The 18,964-nt window shown below is 48.5% G+C and overlaps 1 protein-coding gene across 2 annotated transcripts in view; it reads right to left on the bottom strand.

Moving 5' to 3' along the window:
• Positions 1–8,230: 8,230 nt before the first annotated feature.
• Mlxip (MLX interacting protein) overlaps positions 8,231–18,964 on the bottom strand; it is a 63,285-nt gene continuing 52,551 nt past the window's right edge. Inside the window, exons 10-18 of one of the 2 annotated variants that reach the window (XR_003842959.1) lie at positions 18,328–18,449; positions 18,030–18,186; positions 16,376–16,500; positions 15,828–15,926; positions 15,609–15,736; positions 15,291–15,414; positions 13,257–13,386; positions 11,117–12,718; positions 8,231–10,180 (exon numbers count right to left, since the gene is read on the bottom strand). Coding sequence is in view for 1 of the 2 variants with exons in the window: in XM_021186633.2 (XP_021042292.1) it covers positions 12,597–12,718; positions 13,257–13,386; positions 15,291–15,414; positions 15,609–15,736; positions 15,828–15,926; positions 16,376–16,500; positions 18,030–18,186; positions 18,328–18,449 (1,007 nt within the window). In the remaining variant the exon portion in view is untranslated. Of the gene's footprint in view, positions 10,181–10,656; positions 12,719–13,256; positions 13,387–15,290; positions 15,415–15,608; positions 15,737–15,827; positions 15,927–16,375; positions 16,501–18,029; positions 18,187–18,327; positions 18,450–18,964 lie in introns of those variants that run through there. The other variant, XM_021186633.2, reaches the window with a different exon arrangement.

Genomic DNA, 18,964 nt, shown 5'->3' with positions numbered 1-18,964 from the left:
CAGCTTTCTTTTCTATACAGTCCAGGGTTCAAAACCAGGGAGTGATGTCGCACACTTTCAGGCAATCAGTATAGTTCCCCTTCCTAGACGTACCCACAAAACCACTGTTGATCTAGACGACACCTCACTGAGACTCTCATCCCAGGAGAGTCTAGGTTGTGTCAAGTTGACCATTAAACGTACCATTACAGTGCATCCATTACAGTGCACATATCCACAGATATGACCTAGTTCCAGAACATTTTACCCCCAAGTTAACAGTCACTCTATTTTGTCTCTCTCTAGTCCCTGGCAACCATCAATCTGTTTCCTGTCCATGGATCTGTCTATTCTGGGCATCCCATTTACATATAGTCACTGAATGGGTGAGTGACAATCTGTGCCTGGCTTCTTTTGTTTGGCATGATGCTTTCAAGGTCCACATCGAAGCGTATGCCCGTGCTTCGTTGCTCTCGATAGAGCCACATCCCCTGATGTGAATAGATCACATTCAGCTTAATACAGTCTTCAACTCCAAGGGTGTTTCATTTGTCTATAAGTAAAGTTGGTATAACTGTTTCTTAAAACACAATTGGATCTCTGTTGGTGTGTGGAGGCACAAGGCACACCTGTGGCACACCCACCTCACCTGTCCCGTTTTACTTTGGCAGGGTCGCTTGTCTGTGGTGCGTGCTACCTATATGTATGCAAGCTCAAGACAAGCTGTGCTTGCGTTTCCAGGAATTGCACCGTCTCCCTCTCCATTCTTCCTGTAGGAGTGCTAGCATTACAGGGAGACACTACATTGTAAGATGTTTTCTTTTTTTAAATGTCTTTCCTATGTTTCTGTTTTACCTGCATGTGTATCTGTGCACCACTTGTACTATCTGGTGTTCACAGATGCCAGAATTGGAGTTACAGATGGTTGTGAGCCACCATGTGGATGCTGGGAACTGAACTCAGGGCTTCTGGAAGAGCAGTCAGTGCTCTTAACCGCTGAGCCATCTTTCCCGGCAGCTGACTTTTTCCTTGGGATACAGGGATTCAAATTCAGGTCCTCACCCTGCACAGCCTTTTACTCATGGAAGCATGGCTTACTTTCCACAATCCGCCATTTTACATTCCTACTGCCTACTACTATCTCCATAGCCCGCCAACAAGTCTTATTTTCTGTTTTTGTTTTATTGCCCCACCCTCTTTCCCCCAGTACTGGGGACCTTGCACAAGCTAGGCAACTGCTCTATCACTGAGTAATATAAACCCTCAGCTCTTCACGTTTCATCTTGTTTTTTGGTTTTTTTTGAGGCAGGGTCTCAAGTAGCCTCAACACATATGAGCCATCACATCTAGCTCATGGTGATTTTTAAGCTTTGACTTTTTTCCAGATTGTCTTGGCTATTCTGGGTTCCCCCGCCTTACCACATGGATTTTAGGACTGGCTTGTTTATTTCTGCAGAAAGGCAGTTGAAATTTTGATGGGAACTGCACTGAGTTTATAGATCACTTTGAGATGTCCAGGTCTGGATGAGCAAGCCTTCCAGACCATCAACACAGAATGCCTTTCTTTTCATTTCTTTCTGTTTGTTTGTTTGTTTTGAGACAGTCTCAATGTGTAAAAATGCAGCTCAGGCTAGCTTCAAATTCATGAGTCTCCTGATTTACTTAACCTTTTATATGCTGAGATAATTTCTTTCAACCTTCTTGTTTGTTTTTTTGTTTTTTGAGACAGGGTTTCTCTGTATAGCCCTGGCTGTCCTGGAACTCACTTTGTAGACCAGGCTGGCCTCGAACTCAGAAATCTGCCTGCCTCTGCCTCCCGAGTGCTGGGATTAAAGGCGTGCGCTACCACGCCTGGCTTCAACTTTTTTTTTTAATTGAAAGAAACTCACTGTCAGATGCCATGGCACATACCTTGAATTCCAGCTCTTGGTAGGCAAAGGCAAGTAGATCTGTGAGTTCAAGGCCAGCCTGCTCTATAGAGCAAGTTCCAGGATGGCCAGAGGTGTACAGAGAAACCCTATCTCCAAAACAAAACAAAACAAAACCCAACAAAACAGAAAACACAACAAAAAAGGAAAATTCATACAACATAAAATGAACAATGTTAAAGTGCAGTATCCGGTGGCATTTGGTATGTCCACAAAGTCACATAATTGTTGCCAACAGGTTCTGAAACAATGTCAAGTTTCTGTCGCCCTTCACCCAGCCCTTGGTGATGTGCATTGTCTCTTTGGATATATGTATGCTACCCAGAAATCTCATCTGTATGCAATTTGTACAATATGTGACCTCGTGTGACTTCCTCGTGTGCATTTAAGGTTTGTTTATGGGACATTCTGGTGCACACTTGTAATCCTAGCACATACCGTACCACATAGAAACAGTTTGTTTCTTTTTATATTTTTTTAAAAAATTGTTTGAAACAGAGTCTCACTGTGTAGCCCAGGCTGTCCTCAAACTCAAAGATGCATCTGACTCTGGCTCCTGACTGGGCATTATAGTCAGACACACCCAAGACTCCAGCTCAGATCAGCATTTGGTGCTGGGTTTTACATAAGCGTCTCTAAGCCTCAAGTTCCTTATCTCTAAAGTGGGGTAATAAGAGTACCTATTTCACAGGCTGCTGCATTATGCTAACAGGTAGTGGCAGATGTGATTTTTAAATCATGAATCTGGGTGTAGACGTTGTATGCACGATAGAGGTCTGATAAAGTGAGATATGGTCCTTGTTCTTGGGCCAGGGTGACGCGTGTGTTGGGGATGAACTTTTGGCAGGGGAGAACTTTTTACAGCGAGGTTGGTGAGGAGAGCCAAGAAAAACTTGTGAAAGGAATGAGTCAGTGACAAAGGAGATAAACGCAAAAGGCAAGTGAGGTGAGTGACAAGAAAAAAAAAACCCAGAAAAATAAATTAATACATAAGAAGAAGGAAAAAACCCAGGGCAGGCAAACCTTTTGAAAATCCACGGTGGGTGTTAAGTTAGTAAGATTTGGTAATCATTCCTTCCTTTGAAATTCACTCCTCCCCACAGTAGATCTTTGCTCTGCCTGGCTAACCTTGCTTAGGAGGTGGCTCCTGGCCCAGATGTTCCTACCACTAGGGCATTCTTTGTCTTTGTGAGTAGAGCTCCTGTGGGGCCTCAGAGCCCCCAGATGTTGACCTCATCGCTTGGGATCAATGTGTCTATTTGTTCGATTTCCAGTAAAGTCACTGTTGAACTCCCTACAGCTACAAATACAGGCTTCAAGTATACAGATATTGATCAAAGGGGACCGGGAAAAAAAAAAACAAAAACAAAAAGAAAATGTTGGGTTGTTACAGACGAAGGGAAGAAACTGGAGAGGACTGTAAATGACCTAGTGGAAGACGATCACACCCCCATTGATAGGTGGCATGGGTAACTTCGGGTTAGCAGCAGCCGCAGTGGAAGGGGGCTGGGCGGTTGAGTGGGTGGAGGGGTTGCCAGTCTCTGCTGGCTCAGGCCCAACCCCCAGGACAACTGTAAGGGAACTAACCAGCCAGGAGCTGTACCCAATCAGACTCGATAAAGAGATTAGGCGGCTTGCTGGGCTGTACCCACTCAGGCAGGAAAGTAAACGCTTATCTTAGAAAGCTCTAACCCTTTCTAAATAAGGGTTGTCTAGCTCATGACTCAGCAAAAGAGAATCTGATTAATCATAAAGCTCCATTCTCCACATTTTTTTTTTTTTTTTTTGATAAAGGGTTTCTCTGTATAGCCCTGGCTGTCCTGGAACTCACTCTGTAGACCAGGCTGGCCTCAAACTCAGAAATCCACCTGCCTCTGCCCCCCAAGTGCTGGGATTAAAGACTTGTGCCACCATTGCCTGGCCATTCTCCACATTTTTTTTTTTATCTACTGTAACCTGTCAGGAGCCTTGGAATGACTTAACAAGGCATTACTTCATTTCTGGAGATGGGGGTGGGTATTTGAGGGAGTTTCTGTTGTTTCTTTGCTTGTTTAAGACAGGGTCTTACATGTAGCCCTGGGTGGCGTGAAGTTTGCTATGTAGACGATGGTGGGCCTGAACTCATAGACATTTGCTTGCCTTGACTTCCCGAGTGTTGAGATTACAAGCCATGTTCCACCAATTATAAAAACCAAAATGCTATTAACAGATAAAATCCACATGGTATCTGGCTTTACTTCAAAATGAGAGAAATGAGGGTGAAGTGGATGGAAAGTAAACTGGCCCTGAGCTGACCGCTGGGGTGGATGGTGATCATTATGTGTCCGCTACGTTAGTATCCGCCATTGTATGTATGGGAAATCTCATCTGAAAGACATGTCCATGGGCCAGGTGTGGCGGTACACAACTTTAATCCTTGCACTTGGGAGGCAGAGGTGGGGGATCCCTATACATTTAAGACTATCCTGGGGACTGGAGAGATGGCTCAGCGGTTAAGAGCTCTGACTGCTCTTCCGAAGGTCCTGAGTTCAAATCCCAGCAACCACATGGCTCACAATCATCCCTAATGAGATCTGACTCCTTCTGGAGTGTCTGAAGAAAACTACAGTATACTTACATATAATAAATAAATCTTAAAAAAAAAAAAAAGACCATCCTGGTTACTAGGGAGGCAGAGGCAGGCGGATTTCTGAGTTCGAGGCCAGCCTGGTCTACAGAGTGAGTTCCAGGACAGCCAAGGCTATACAGAGAAATCCTGTCTCGAAAAACCAAGAAAAAAAAAAAAAAAAAAAAAAAGGCCATCCTGGTCTACATACATAGTGAGTTCCACGACAGCCAGAATGAGACCCTGTAAAAATAAAAAGGAACATTCACTAAATGTTAGGCCCTTCACAAACCTATGTTATGATTTTATTCTAAAAAAAAAAAAAAAAAAAAAGCTAACAAAACCCAAGAAGCTCTATGGAACCAAGTTCAAAACCAAGGGTAGTACTTTAGGCTTAGCCTCAGCACTTTGAAGACCAAGCCATGAGGATATGTTAAGAGGTCAGCCTGAGTGGGGAGGGTATAGGGGACATTCAGGATAGCATTCGAAATGCAAATGAAGAAAATATCTAATAAGTTTAAAAAAAAAAAAAAAAGAGTTCAGCCTGAGCCGGGCGTGGTGGTGCACGCCTTTAATTCCAGCACTGGGGAGGTAAAGGCAGGCAGATTTCTGAGTTCGAGGCCAGCCTGGTCTACAGAGTGAGTTCCAGAACAGGGGTACACAAAGAAATCCTGTCTCGAAAAACAAAACAAAACAAAACAAACAAAAAAAGCATTCAGCCTGAGCTATATCGTAAAACCTTATCTCAAAGTATCAAGGGCAGGAATGGCGCTCAGTGGCAGAGTGCTTGTGTAGCTTGCTTCAGGTTGACTTGGATCACCAGAACCATGCAGAAGAGTTCATATCAAAATGATGCTCGTGATGCCACTTTTATACTTCTAACCTCAGTTACTTGGGGAGGCTGAAGGCTCTGAGCTGCAGAGAGCGCTGGCTACATTTCAGGAGGGTCTGGTTTGATCCCTGGCAACCACATGTAATTACAACCATCTGTAATTCCAGTTCCAGGGGATCTGATGCCCTCTTCTTGCCTCCTTGGGAACCAGGCACACATGTTGTGCATACAGATACACCTATGCGCATAAAAATAGCTTTTTAGGGCTGGAGAGATGGCTCAGTGTTTAAGAGCACTGACTGCTCTTCCAGAGGAACCACAGGGTGGCTCACAACCATCTGTAATGGGATCTGACACCCTCTTCTGGAGTGTCTGAAGACAGTTACAGTGTACTCATATACATAAAATAAATAAATAATTATAAAAAAAATAGCTTTTAAAACATTTTTTATTTTGTGTATGGGTATTTTTTTCTGTATACATGTGTACCATACGCATGCCTGGTGCCCTCAGAGGTCATGAGCTTGCCATGTGGGTGCTGGGTATCAAGTGCTCTTAACTACTGAGCCAACTCTCTAGCCCAAATAATCTATTTTTTTAAAGCGTTTTAAAATTCCTTATGTAAGCACAGTTGATATTCTCTGTAGCCTGGCACTTGTTAACTGCTGACCTCCCTTCTGGGATTCTAACTCAGAACTCTTTCTTCTTTCACCATTTCTGGGAATGGCAGGTAGGGTGGGCAGCGACTAAGCCTGGGGCTAGAGTCCATCCACAGTCTACCTAGGTCCCTGCTATAGGGTACTGTGTGCTGGGTACCAGTGAACCAGAGGCAATGAGTCTCTGCAGTAATGGGCTGTGAACCTCATGGGGAAGAAAAACTGAATGATCGTAGACATAACAGGGTTCAGAGAAACAAGGGACATGTCGAAGCCAACTGAACTGGAGGGAAAACTAGGACTGGACTCCTGATCAAACTAAAAAGAAAAACCCGGAGGGGGTACGATGGAAGCAGCTGGAAAAGGGAGTTAAAATGGGCAAAGGCCTCAGGCAGAGAAAATGTGCCCTGGGGGAAACCTTGAAAGATAAAATGCCAAGCATGGCACGTGCCAGGAACTCCAAAGAACAGAGATGCAGGTGCAGAGGCAAGCAGATGCCATATGGGCGGGATGGGGAAAGGGTTAACATTAGCGTGTGCAGGTAATCTGGGAAGCTGGACACAGGAGTGACAATGACTAGATGTGGGGCCCAGAAAGTCCCACTGTGAGGCAGAGACACAGGGGCTGGGATGGAGTTTATGTTTCGTATTCCAGCTGGGAAATGACCAGGCATGGAGTGGTTGGTGACTACAGGATGAAAAAAAGAGTGTGTGAGCCAGGCGGTGGTGGCACCCGCCTTTAATCCCAGCACTCGGGAGGCAGAGGCAGAGGCAGGCAGATTTCTGAGTTCGAGGCCAGCCTGGTCTACAACGTGAGTTCCAGGACAGCCAGGGCTATATAGAGAAACCCTGTCTCGAAACAAACAAACAAAACAAAAACCAAACAAACAAACAAAAAAAGAGTGCGTGCGCTGGGGACTGAAGAGGTAAACCTAACAGGCCTGGTATTGTGAGGAAGGACAAAGGAGAAAAGAGGACAAGAACGTAAAGGGCAAGGATCCAGGTTTGGGCTTGGGACCTGGTGGATAAGCGGGCCATTTATAAGATAACCTTTTAGTCTCAGACCCATGGAGCCCTGGCCTCCCTCTGTAAATCAGAAATAAGCATAGCACACACTTTAAACTGTTCAGAGGTATATGCATCGCCATTACGACTTACAGTCTGACCACAGCAGGGGCTTGACACACACCTAGAAACTGGGCTCTTTGGAGGCACTGTCCACACTCCTCATTCTGCTCCAATCCTGGGTGCTTCAACTGCTGTTGCATGCTCTTCAGCCCACCCAAACTCAGCCTTTTCCAAATTCTGCCTCTTGTAGCATCTCTTAAAATCCCACAGACACGTGGAGATGGATTCGATCCTTTGAAATGAATAGAGCAGATGCCTCTTGTTTAGCACAGTGGACCCCAGCAAGGTCTTTCTAGCTCAAGTGAGTCTGTGACCCGCCCATCTTCCTCTAGAAGGACTCCAGGTCTCAAGACCTCAGCGTCTTGCTTCTTCCTGTCATACATTTTTTTTCTTGAGAGGAGGTGTGGCGTTTTGACAAGAGTCTGTATATTAGCTCACAAGAGTTTCAGGTAAAAAAGATTTACATCTAGGCTGTTACCTCACGAAAAAAGCCAGCAGATCCCCAGAGGGCAGGCTCTCATTGGCCACTCTGTCAGGGTGCGGAGAACAACATGGAAGACGGTGTGGAGGAAAGGTAAGGTAATTTTCTGACTTAAACAGAGGTGATCGGAACGGTCTCTGCATTGAACATAGAGACACCTCTACTGGCCAACATTTCAGGGTACTGGGTCAACAGTTAGCCAGGGAGCCCACCGTGCCCTTGCTTGTTACCGCCACGGTTTTGAACACTTTTAAAGATGGTGGGCCAGTGTAGACCATGCTCTGGCAATGTGCCTTATGGGCACAGAGCTCCGTGAGTTACCAGGCCATGGGGTATAAGAGCTCTACTCACCATGTCCAGTGTTTGTCATCAGTCCCCTCTGCATGCATCCCTCTAGGACCGTCACCTTCTCGGACACACCTCCCGAATCCTCCTGTTCACCCACCACTCCATATACCTACATTCCTGGCTGAGCCTTGATCTCCAAAGGTTGCAGGGAACCAGCCAGCCAGGGCATCACCTGGCTCTCATCTCATTACTTCACCCCTCCCACTGCTCAATGGACAGCACTGAAGGACACACAGAACCACCTTTCCAAAAAAAATAAGATTTTATTGTCTTAGATGCAAATATAGTTTTAAAAATGCATTGTAGTGTTGGGTACAGCTGGTGGAAAACGTGCTTGTCAACAGCAGGCTTTAAGGGGACCAGGCTCAGGCGAGCAGCCCCAGGGATCTCTGGTATAAATGAAAGCCACCCTGCCCCAGGTGTAGCCACCTCCTCAAAGGAGCCCAGACCATCACCAAAGCACACAACATACACTTAGCCTGTGCACAGAGGTTGAAACTTGAAGAACTTGAAGAACATGCTGGGGTGCTACAGAGCAAGCCAATAAGCCTGCTTTGTTTCGTGGGGTGGAGATTCAGGTGACAAGGTGCCTAGGGGAGGGGTACTGGACCCCCCCCCCAAAAGGGACATAGCCTAGCCGAGGCCAGGAGTCCCTTTAACCCGCAGGATGTAAACTAGGAAATAGCTATATAGTCAGTGTCTCCCGCCTGCCCTTCCATAGTCTCAGCTTTCAAGAATGCCAGATCCTGTTCGGGAATCTCAAAGGAGTTCCAAACTCACTATGCCTAGGGTTGTAATGGTGGAACCAAAGTTTGACGGGGAGATATAGGTGAATTCTACTAAATAACTGGAAAGGAATTTTACAAAAATAAAATTCCACCAAGTAAACACACGCATGCACACACACAGGCTTGAGTGAGTGCGCATGCACGCACACGTTAACATTCACTGTGGAAAGTTCCCTTTTCTTTCCAGAAGGTTGAGTCTTGCAAGCTCTGACAAGCAGACCGTCCTATCTCGTGAGCAGAGGCCCATTCCGCAGAGAGAGCTGGTAGCTTGACCTGCTCTTGCCCATATTTGAAGTGACAAAGGGTGGGTACTGTTTCCTAAGGTTTCTCCCACCAGCTTCCTTAAGATCACAAAACCTGCTGAGTAGATCCTGGCCGAGGTGTGTGCTAAAAGGACCTATTTCCCACGAGCCCTGTGCCTTTCTACTCTTCCCCAGCAACGTAACTGTCGCTTTCCTCTTATACTTGCACAGACCCAGTCCCCTGAAACACCACAAGACACCAAAGGGCTAAGCCCAAAGGTGAACTTCTCTGAAACATGGGCATTCTAGGGGACTGTTTCTGCGCCACTGTCCACACACCTTGTCAACAAGACCACAAGATGACTGAAAAAACCAAGTTCCACACACCATGGTGGGCTTCCACTGTGCCCTGTATCTATTTACCTAGAAAGAAGACGTGTCTATCTCCCGGGAAAGCAAAGAGAGAGGCGCGCACACCCAGCTTCTCTTAGGAGGCCCTAGTGAGACAGAGACCCTTGAGGAGCCAGGGTAGGGTGAACAGATTTCTGACATTGTGGAAGGAAGACAAGAGCTAGCAAGTGAAAGCAGCTGATCCCGAGGCCAGGCGATCCAGCAGCCACAGGACCCCACACACCCAAGAGAGGCTGCTGGCCATTGGCAGGCCTGGTGCCACCTGCCACTGAACTCTACCAGAAAATGGGTACCACGTCCCCTAAGAATCTAAGTGGACATCATTCCTAGGGTGTAGAACCCTAGAGGACAGATCTCTATGTATATCTGAGGGAGGGGGAGCATAGGTGACAGCTCACAGACAAGATCCACGGTTCATGACTGGGCCACATGAGAATCCATGCTGGCTGACCACTTCCAGCCTCTTCTACAAGAGCCAGCGTGTCAGCATCAAGTCCCGAAGCTGCCGCGCTTCCCCTGTGCTGTGTAAACCACAGGAGCACTCCCAGCCTCCTCTTCTGACAGCTGCTGCATAGCTTTCCTTTAACTCTGAGGAACAACTTTAGCCAGAGCTACCCTGCCTCTGCAGTGCCCATTCATAGCGAAAGAACGAGCAGAAGATGCGCTGATGGCTTGTTCAGATTTCACAGAAACACTTGCAGAGATTTCCCAGGTAGCTTTGTGGTTTCTCCTTTTTTGGCCGATATTCTTAGTCTCCACGGTGCCACCATTTTAAAGTTTCTTCTGTGTGAGTGGGGACAGGAATGGGAATGACAATAACTGTAAACAAACCCAAGCCAAACCATGTGGCCAGCGCCCAGTGGAGACCCCAAGCAGAGCAGCCTTGGCTATTCCCAAATGCTGACCTTGGTGTCCAGGGCAGAAGTCAAGGCCAGGGCTCTCTGATTGGGCAGATTCATCAGGCAAGATTTCAAAACAAGAAAATGTCCAAGGTGGATCATTCCCAGAGGGGATTTCAAAGCGCTGTGGCCTTGCAGCCACGGCAAAGGTAAGCACCAAGAGAAAGGAAATGGGGTCACTCTCAAAACCAAAACAGACATGCATCCGATAGTCTGCCAGTGCACGCACGCATGCGCACATACATACACGCGCACACACACACACACACACACACACACACACACACACACACACAAGCACACGCACACACAGTCTCTCTCTCCCCACCCCCACCCTCTCCCTCCCTAGCCCCAGTTGCACACAAACTAACAGCCTTAAACATCTGAGGAAACAGGATGAAATTAACTCAGCAAAAACGAGAGGTAGGCCAGAGAAGCAAAAGGCCAATCTTATACCCCATGGAGTTGTAAAAACAAGGTTATTCCCCTACAAGGGGAGGAGAGAGACAAAGTCCCACCCAGCCATGCTGTGGCGTGTGGCCTGGGCGGAGGAAGGGCTGGGCTTCTCGACCCTCACAGCGGCGGTTTCCTTTTATCCTTTTTACCACAGTGACCTTCACCTTCTGAAGAACCATTTCACCTTGACCTTGGGAAAAGGAGGGGTGCCTGGTGGGAGCGCCAAGGCCCAGTCTACGTGCCTTGTGTTCTCCCCTCAACCTGTAAACAGAGGGCCACCAAACCATTCCCATACAGGACAGAAATTAGACAATGGAGTGAGCAACCGGTTAGGGGCTCCCAGAAGAACCGCTGATGTACCTACCCGGCAGCCCCTACCCTTTTATTGTCCTCCAGCTGTCCAGGGCGGGCTTAGGCATCAGCAGGAGCTTCCAAATAGATCGGAAATTCAGAGGACATCCTGGGCTCCCCTCTTCATGTGGTCTTCTCAGGACAGGCAGCATGGTGAGGCAGGGGCAGGAGAAAAAGCCTGCTCTAGGTGTCACAGCAGGATAAAAACCACATTCTTCTGGGAGGTACCCTTTCCAGGGCTAAGTGCTGCAGAGAGCGCTTCACCACCTGCAGCATCTCAGAGGCAGCAAAGACAAGGATGACAGTCAGGCTCCCTCCTCCCCTAACCTTTTCATGTCTCTACCATCTGTAACACACTGGGACACTTGAACCTTCAGACGCGGGCCGCCCTCCAAACTTCACTGGTTCAAATCCGGGCACAGCACTTTACCAGCTGGCCCGGTGGCAGAGTCACGGGCTGACTCCTTGGCATCTTGCCTGACAGCATTTGTTTCTTCTTCCTCACTCATGGCGAGACAGATTTTAGTATGATGACATCTTTGGTCTGAGAACTGTCCTGGTTTGGAGCCCCAGCTAAACTTCAGATAAAAGACATGGCTGACAGCAGCATCATGGAGTGTGACCTTTGAATGCTAAAACCAAGGGGGACACCATCCCAGGAGTGTATCTGCCTCTCCCACAACTGCAGAGTCGAAGTGGGTGGAGAACAGGCACAGAAGGGCCCCAGCTGTGAGGCCTTAGAGGCTCTGGGCCGAGGCCCTGGCCATGCTGAGACGGGCATGGCGACTGCAATGCAGATAGGACTAAGACTTAGACAAGGCAAGGCCTGGGGAGTTTCTGAGCCACACAGCAGCTTTGCATGGCTGGTGCCTTCTTCATCCTGTCCAGTTGGCCCCCACACCCACTCTCTTCCATGTGATCGCAGGGATTTGTGGAGATTTCCCCTTCAATAGAATACACAAGGGAGGCGGTACATTCCTTTCTGCAGAGGTTGGAACAGTAACCCAGAGGATTAGGTGCCGATGGAGTAACAAGAGATGGAGAGACTTCACTGTTGCGACAGAGGCCAAAAAGTGTGCAGGGGAGCACAAGTAGATAAGAATGTGACAGGGGCCAAGTCTTGAAGTCTCAAGAAAGGAATTCCGAAGGACCTGGGTGATGGCACAGGCTCTGTCTCCTGTTTTGCACTTGCTGGCCCTGGACCCCAGTACACCACCAGGCGGACAGGACTGGAACAGCCGATGTTTCCCTTTGTCTGGGCCACCCCAAATGTTGGGGAGACTGATGACTGAGGTCACGGAGTAGGAGGTCACAGCAAAGGCTCCCAAGATGGGATACTGCTGTTGGCAGGCTTCAAACCTGCTTCAGGCCTGAGCGCAGCATCCTGACAGGCGCAATGGGCCACTGGAGTCCAGGGCAGCCCTGAGGCGGTGTGTCAGGAAGGGTATGAGGGGGATCTCCAGGCATCTCATGCAGTCACATGCCAACTAAGCTTAGGACTCCCCCGATCTCTTGCCCATCCTGGTAACAGCCTCTGACGCTTGCTCGGGCAGCTGGGATGGATCTGTCAGGATGGAGGTGGTAGTGCTCAGCTGTCGGAGGGTACTCAGTACCACTGTGAGACAGAGACAGGAGGCCATGGTCAGAATGACAGGATGCAGATTCCACACGTGTAACCCTAGGCAGTAATTCCCAAGCACCAAGGATGATGGCCAGAGTTCAACGGAAGGGAAGAGTGACAGGAGCCTTATTTCAGGAGTCAATCTCACACCCTGCCTATGCAAATCCTGGCAGGAACTGCAAGAAACCCAACAACTCTAGGCTAGTCCTGCACCTGCTGTAATGCTGAACTGCTATAACATTTATATATGGTAGGTGTAGAACTAAATGAGAACTTAAATAATAAGACATTAAGTTCACCTAAAACGGTGTGGCAAATGGTAAATGTTCAATAAGGAAGTTGGTTCTGATCAGAACGGCAGGTTCTGAGAGCTTTCCTGGTCCTAGGATCCCTTCAGTGTTATCCTTATGCCTCTTGCAGGGCTGGCCTGGCTTTGTGCAATAGAGTCTGAACTCTCCTAAACACTGACCAGGTAGGGCTTTTCTCCCTCCAGGCCCTGCCTGAAGCCCAAAGTCTGGTATCCCACACTCACTTGGCCTGAGGACAGGCAGAGAGCAGTGCTGGTCCAGCCAGGAAAGCGCGGTCCGGTGGAACTCCTCCAAGCTGCTGGTGGACACCATCCCCTTGAAAGACTCAAACAGTGGCTTGATGATCATGCTGAACTGCAGGATATGGGTTAAGGAGAAGGTGAACACGAAGGAGGGCGAAGGGACATACAGATACAGGAGGGCTCAGGCAAGCCAGGCTGACTGCTGACCTCCCTTCTGAATAACTGCCTACAGAAAATTGATCAGAGAGGAAGGGACAGACCCATTATTGCTAGGCAAGTTGTGCCTGCCAAGAGATTAAACTATTTGCTCTTACTATGAATGACCTTTGAGTGGACAGAAGACAGAAAGAACAAGTTTCTTCAGCCTCGCACAGGGGTAAGGACAATGAGGTGGACATGAGAACATAGGTCAGTCAGATACAGGAGACAGCTGTATGGGAAGAGAGGAGATAGGTGGGCTGGCAGGAGCATGGGGAGCTCACAACACTCAAGGCAAAAGGTCTGTCTCAAGTTGGAGCCTGACTTTTGTGTTATGCACAACCCGCAAGCTCACCACTTCCTGCAGAGCCCCCAAGGATCTAGGATGGGCCCCGTGAAGATGTAAATGTTTCTCTTGAATTCTGATGCCTACAGTACCCACCCTGGCTTAGTAATGAGGAAACGGTCACTTTGTTGAAGCAGTCCTGACACATGCCATATGCCACTATGCCCCAAGGCTGCACAGAAGGCAGAACATAAGAGAGCAAAGCAAATCCGGGAATGAGGTGTGCCAGTCACCATCTTGAGTCGGGCTATAGGCTCACTGACCTCTTACCTAGACAGCAGTGTCAAGTGTTGAGTTTCATCCTCACTATTAATAAAAATATAAATCCACAGACAGGAATGGCAGACACTTAGGGAAAGGCACTGCACTACAGAGCAAGTGCCAGACCAGCGTGAGCTACAAACTGAGACTCTCAAAAGTCTAACAAAACATACACCAGCTTGGTCTCTGAAACACAACCACACACACGGGCACACTCGACCACGCACACAGACACACTCGAACAGCTTTCACCCCCTCCATGCTTCCTCTTTTTCTACACAACTGTCTTTTCCCACTGGCTGATCTATGGGCTTACAATGTCCATCTTCTCAGAGCAGGGAGGCAGAAGACATCCCGTAACAGGAATGCTGCCATCTCAAAGGCTGACATCAGAGCAGCCGTGGCCTGGCACCTGGGTGGACATACATTATTAGGATACGTAAAACCAGGGGACACTAAGGCAGAGAAAAATCTGAGGTAATAGGTTCCAAACCCTGCCTATGTTACTCTGAAGGCTGAGGCAAAAGCATCATTTGAGTTCAGGAGTTCAGGATCTCCTGGGCAACAAAGACCTTTCTCTCAAGAAACAAAACAGGGGACTATATGGCTTGGCAGTTACGTGTGTAGTGCTTTTGAAGCGGATTCAAGTTCAGTTCCTAGCGCTTGTGCCAAGAGACTCACTCTAGCTCCAAGGATCCAATGCCCTCTTCAGACTCTTCAGGCACCTGCACTTAATTCACACATTTATACATAATTTAAAACCCCACAAATTATGATGAAAGTGAAGGAGGAGGAGGAGGAAGAGGAGGAGGAAGAGGAGGAGGAAGAGGAGGAGGAAATATCACCATCACCGGGGTTGGCTACTCAGAATTCTCTAAACCCTGGTTTCCATCTAGGGCTCCCCCTCTCTGTCAGTGAGGGGACTGAGCTGGCTGCCAGGCTGTTAGGGTCCCTTCTCCTCACCTTGCTGCCTCTGTAGTTACCTAACTGCCTTTAGAGCAGGTCACCTGCCTCCCTACCCCTTCCTGTAAAGTTCTTGGATGTGGTCTCCCCAGCCCCTAGGGCCAGCCCAGAGCCTTCTCTTCTCTGAGACAGAAAATAACATTGCCAGCCCCAAGGCACTGAGAACCTTTCTCTGAGGGGTATCCGAGAGCACTACTACTTTAGTGTGTTGCCCGTGGAAGAAAAGAGCAAGGAAAACCCAAAGATACAATCCAGAATTTCCAATTCTGCAGGATCCTGCTTTTCACATATTCATCAAACATGTCTTTCATGTGGTCAAGCTGGCGACAGTTGACAGGGACTCCCGTGGCAGGTAGCAGCTGTTGGCAGGAGCTGAAACAACAGGGGATGCTAAGGGGTAGTGGTGGTAGAGGGGCACTGGGGACCATACAGGAAGGATACAGTCAGAGGCCTATGGGAGGAGGACAAGAGACCAAACTGCTGTAATACAGGCAGCCAAGGCCACCAAGGCCTCTGCTTCTGAGGCACAGAAGTGTGTGGGGTGGAGGACTCAAATGGAACCTCACATGATGGTGGTGTTGAGCCCCTCGATCTCCTCCCGCAACCTCCGGGCCTCCTCTTGCATCTGCATCCGCTCCTGTTGCAGCTTGGTGATGTACTCCATGGTCTTCTGCAGTGTGATGGCATGGCTGGTCTGTGGAGAACAGGTGGCTGTGGGGTAGCTGGCCACTGACACACAGGAACGGTGCACTATCACCACATCTTGACACTCTCAGGGAACTTACCTGCTTGGAATTATTGGAGATCAAACTATTCAAGGTGTTAAAGCCCATCCTGATATTGAAACGCCTTTTCTGTTCAGCTGAGATGTGCTTCTGCCGGTTCTGCCAGGGAAGTCAATTGTCACTGAGACACAGGTCAGGCTTTATGCAATCAACTTGCTCTTCCTTACTGCCTAAAATAATGCTGAGAAGCTCATGGCGCCTTGGGGCACATGACAAGCAAGCCAGGTCCAGAAAACTGCAGGACAGGCAAATGGCTAAAGAGCTCTAAGAGGAGCCTGCAGGACTCACGGGCTAGGAAGCACCATGTGCTCTGCCACACTCCCCACTTCCCCACTTCTCTACAACCCAGCACTTGCAGCCCTGCTATGGCAGGACTCAGTGTTGGTCCCTGGCCCCAGGAAGCCCACCCAGAGCTCTGAACGGGCCTTTGGAGTCAATTTAATCTTAGTGTTTCTAGGGTAGCAACATGAGCTGGATCTGTGGCTTTCCTTTCCTGGTGTTTGCTTCCTTCTCCAGCAGAGTCAAGATCCAAGAGAAACGAGCCATACCTTTAACGCAGCCACATTTTTGGGGTCTGTAGATTTCCCTGAGCAGTTGTTCTGGGGAGACTGAGGGCTGGGACTTTGTTCTGACGGGCATGGAGAGGCGTGGCCTGAGTTCGGGCAGTCACGGCCTGAGAAGAAAATGCTCTTAGCAGGCAAGCACTTGAGAAGGGGACTGGAAAAATAAGAAGTGAGCCTGCCTTGCTCTGGCCCCACAGCTGTCCTCACCAACCAGAGGGCCTCCCAGCAAGTCCTCAGGCTTGGAAGTCCATTTAAAACCTTCTATAGCTACTCCAGAGGAAATATTCGAGAAGCCCTTGCCTACATCCCAAAAGGGGTGTTGCTGTTTCCAAGGCAACACCTGAGACAAGAAGTTGGACGTCAAATATGGCTGGATTCTGCCCCATCCCAGGTATCAAACTACTGAGAGGAAAGGCTGAACTGCCAACCCAGGCCCTAAACTGCCACCTCAAGGCAGCCAGGGCTGTTAGAGGCTTTTAAGGCAACAGCTCCTAGCTCACGTGCTCAGCACACTGGTACCTGCTCTAATTTTGTTCTTTAAGTTCTACATGTTTACTTTCTCTCACTCACTCTGAAAATGTTACGTATAAAGTACTACTACCTTTTGACGCACACAGAACAGACTAGAGTGTCACACACCACAGGCTTCTGTCCCATTCACTGCTGTCTTTTGGGAGTCATTTCCAAGGTCCTCTTAGAATGTCCCTAGCCTGTTTCACTTTATTCTCCCAAATGCTTCCAGTTACTTAATTTCCTCCTGGATTATCAGGCTCCAGTGCACATCTCTATATGCTATGCTCTACAGTCCACAGGCAAGGGCAGCTTTCCTTCCCTAGATGATTTTAAAACTGACTTATGTCTTGAGTCTGTCTTTCCAGACTGCAGAGTCCCATTCTTCAAAACCTTCTCTTGGACAAGTCCAACAAGGCCCTCAGCTGGAAACCCTTTTTTAGTCCTATCTTCCCAAGTAAGACCACCAGGAGCAGCCATGGTCTTAGCTAAGAAGAGAAGGGATTAAGGTGCAGCCCAGGGACAGACTGTATGCTGATATGTGTGTGTTTCCAGCTGTCTTCCCAGTATGGCACAAGTTCTACTTGCAGCCCAATACTGATGTCACGGGACTCCTAGCCCCTGACCTTTGACTCCACAAGTCAACAGACAAAACCAGTACTGTCCTGACTGTCCTCAGTTGTAAGAGGTGAAAACAGCCATAGACTTGCAGTAGTTTAGAAACCAGGAGGGAAGATGCTGTGACAAGGAGCCTGCTGCTGGCTTCATGGTTACAGCAACCAGGCTCAAGTTTTCCAGACTGTGGACAAGAACTCGTCAGTTCTTTTTTTTTTTTTTTTTTGGTGGAACTGGCCACTGCAAGCCAGATCTTCCGAGTTTGGTTCCCTGAGTGTACTAGCCACCCCTGCTGTGACATGTCTGCCACCTTCTTTGCCTTTTGCCTTTTCTGCTGGTGTGGCTATAGCTACCCTGCTTCCCAGTCAGCATTTCCCCAGACTGCACTATGAGTAGACGGAAGGTTCTGTAGGCCCAGGCTTGCTTATGGGACCCTGGGAATGGCCTCCTCAACCCAGAACCATCTGCTTATTTCCTACGAGGCCCCGACTGCCCCACTCGGGTGAGTACTCACTAGAGCCTGTGGCAGGGACCTGGGGACTACCCCCATGCAGTGAGACCTGCTCGCTCTTCACCAGGGAGTCTTGCACTGTACTTGGAGAAAAAAGTCGAGAGACAGGGCTAGGCTGGCTGCTCGTGCTGTGGCTGAGGAACTCTGTGACTCCAGAAGCCTGTGGAGACACAGCAGAGAGATCTTGTACCACTGATGTAGAGCAGAGCAACACATCTAAACTGGCGGAGAGGCACACAAACACAGGTCACTCGAGGAAGACTAGAGGACACTAGAGGACTGCCTAGGCCGGCTCTCTTACCCTGGTGATGGCAGCAGAGGCAAGGACCACACTGGATGGGGACACAGTAGAGGCTAGAATCCCTTCTCTCTTCAGAGGGGTTGAAGTCATGATCACCTTCTGTGGTTGGCCTGAGAAGGCAGCTGTAGGAATGAAGAGATGTGAAGGTAAGGGCCTGACCCTGTAGAGGCCTGGCTGTAACTAACAAAACTCATAAGCTGCACACAGCCAGGAGAACAGGGCATCACACACCCTGCTGGTGAAGCACATGGCTCCTCACCAACGGGGTGGGGAGGCCAAGCCCCAGGGCTATAACCCCTAGAAAGATACACTCATGACCAAGTGTTCTCAAATCATGTTTTCAAAACTCTTATTTTTATCTATTTTAGCTTCTAAATTATATTTATTTCTTTATTTGTTTGATGTGGTGTTTGTGGTGTATACGTGCAGTATGCGTGTGCATGTGCTCATGCCCATGTGGGCAGTCGGTATGCACGTGCCATGTGCACATGTCAGAGGACAGCTTGCAGAGACTGATTCTCACCTCCCACCACGTGGATCCCGAGGATCACACTCAGGTTGTTAGACCTAGCAGTAAGTGCCTTCACTTTTTGAGCCCGCTCACCCACGCAATTTTAGTTTCTTTCTTTTTTTTTTT

Source organism: Mus pahari, chromosome 23, assembly GCF_900095145.1.
Source record: "Mus pahari chromosome 23, PAHARI_EIJ_v1.1, whole genome shotgun sequence".
NCBI classification, from domain to species: domain Eukaryota; kingdom Metazoa; phylum Chordata; class Mammalia; order Rodentia; family Muridae; genus Mus; species Mus pahari.
This window is presented reverse-complemented; position numbering and strand designations above follow the sequence as displayed.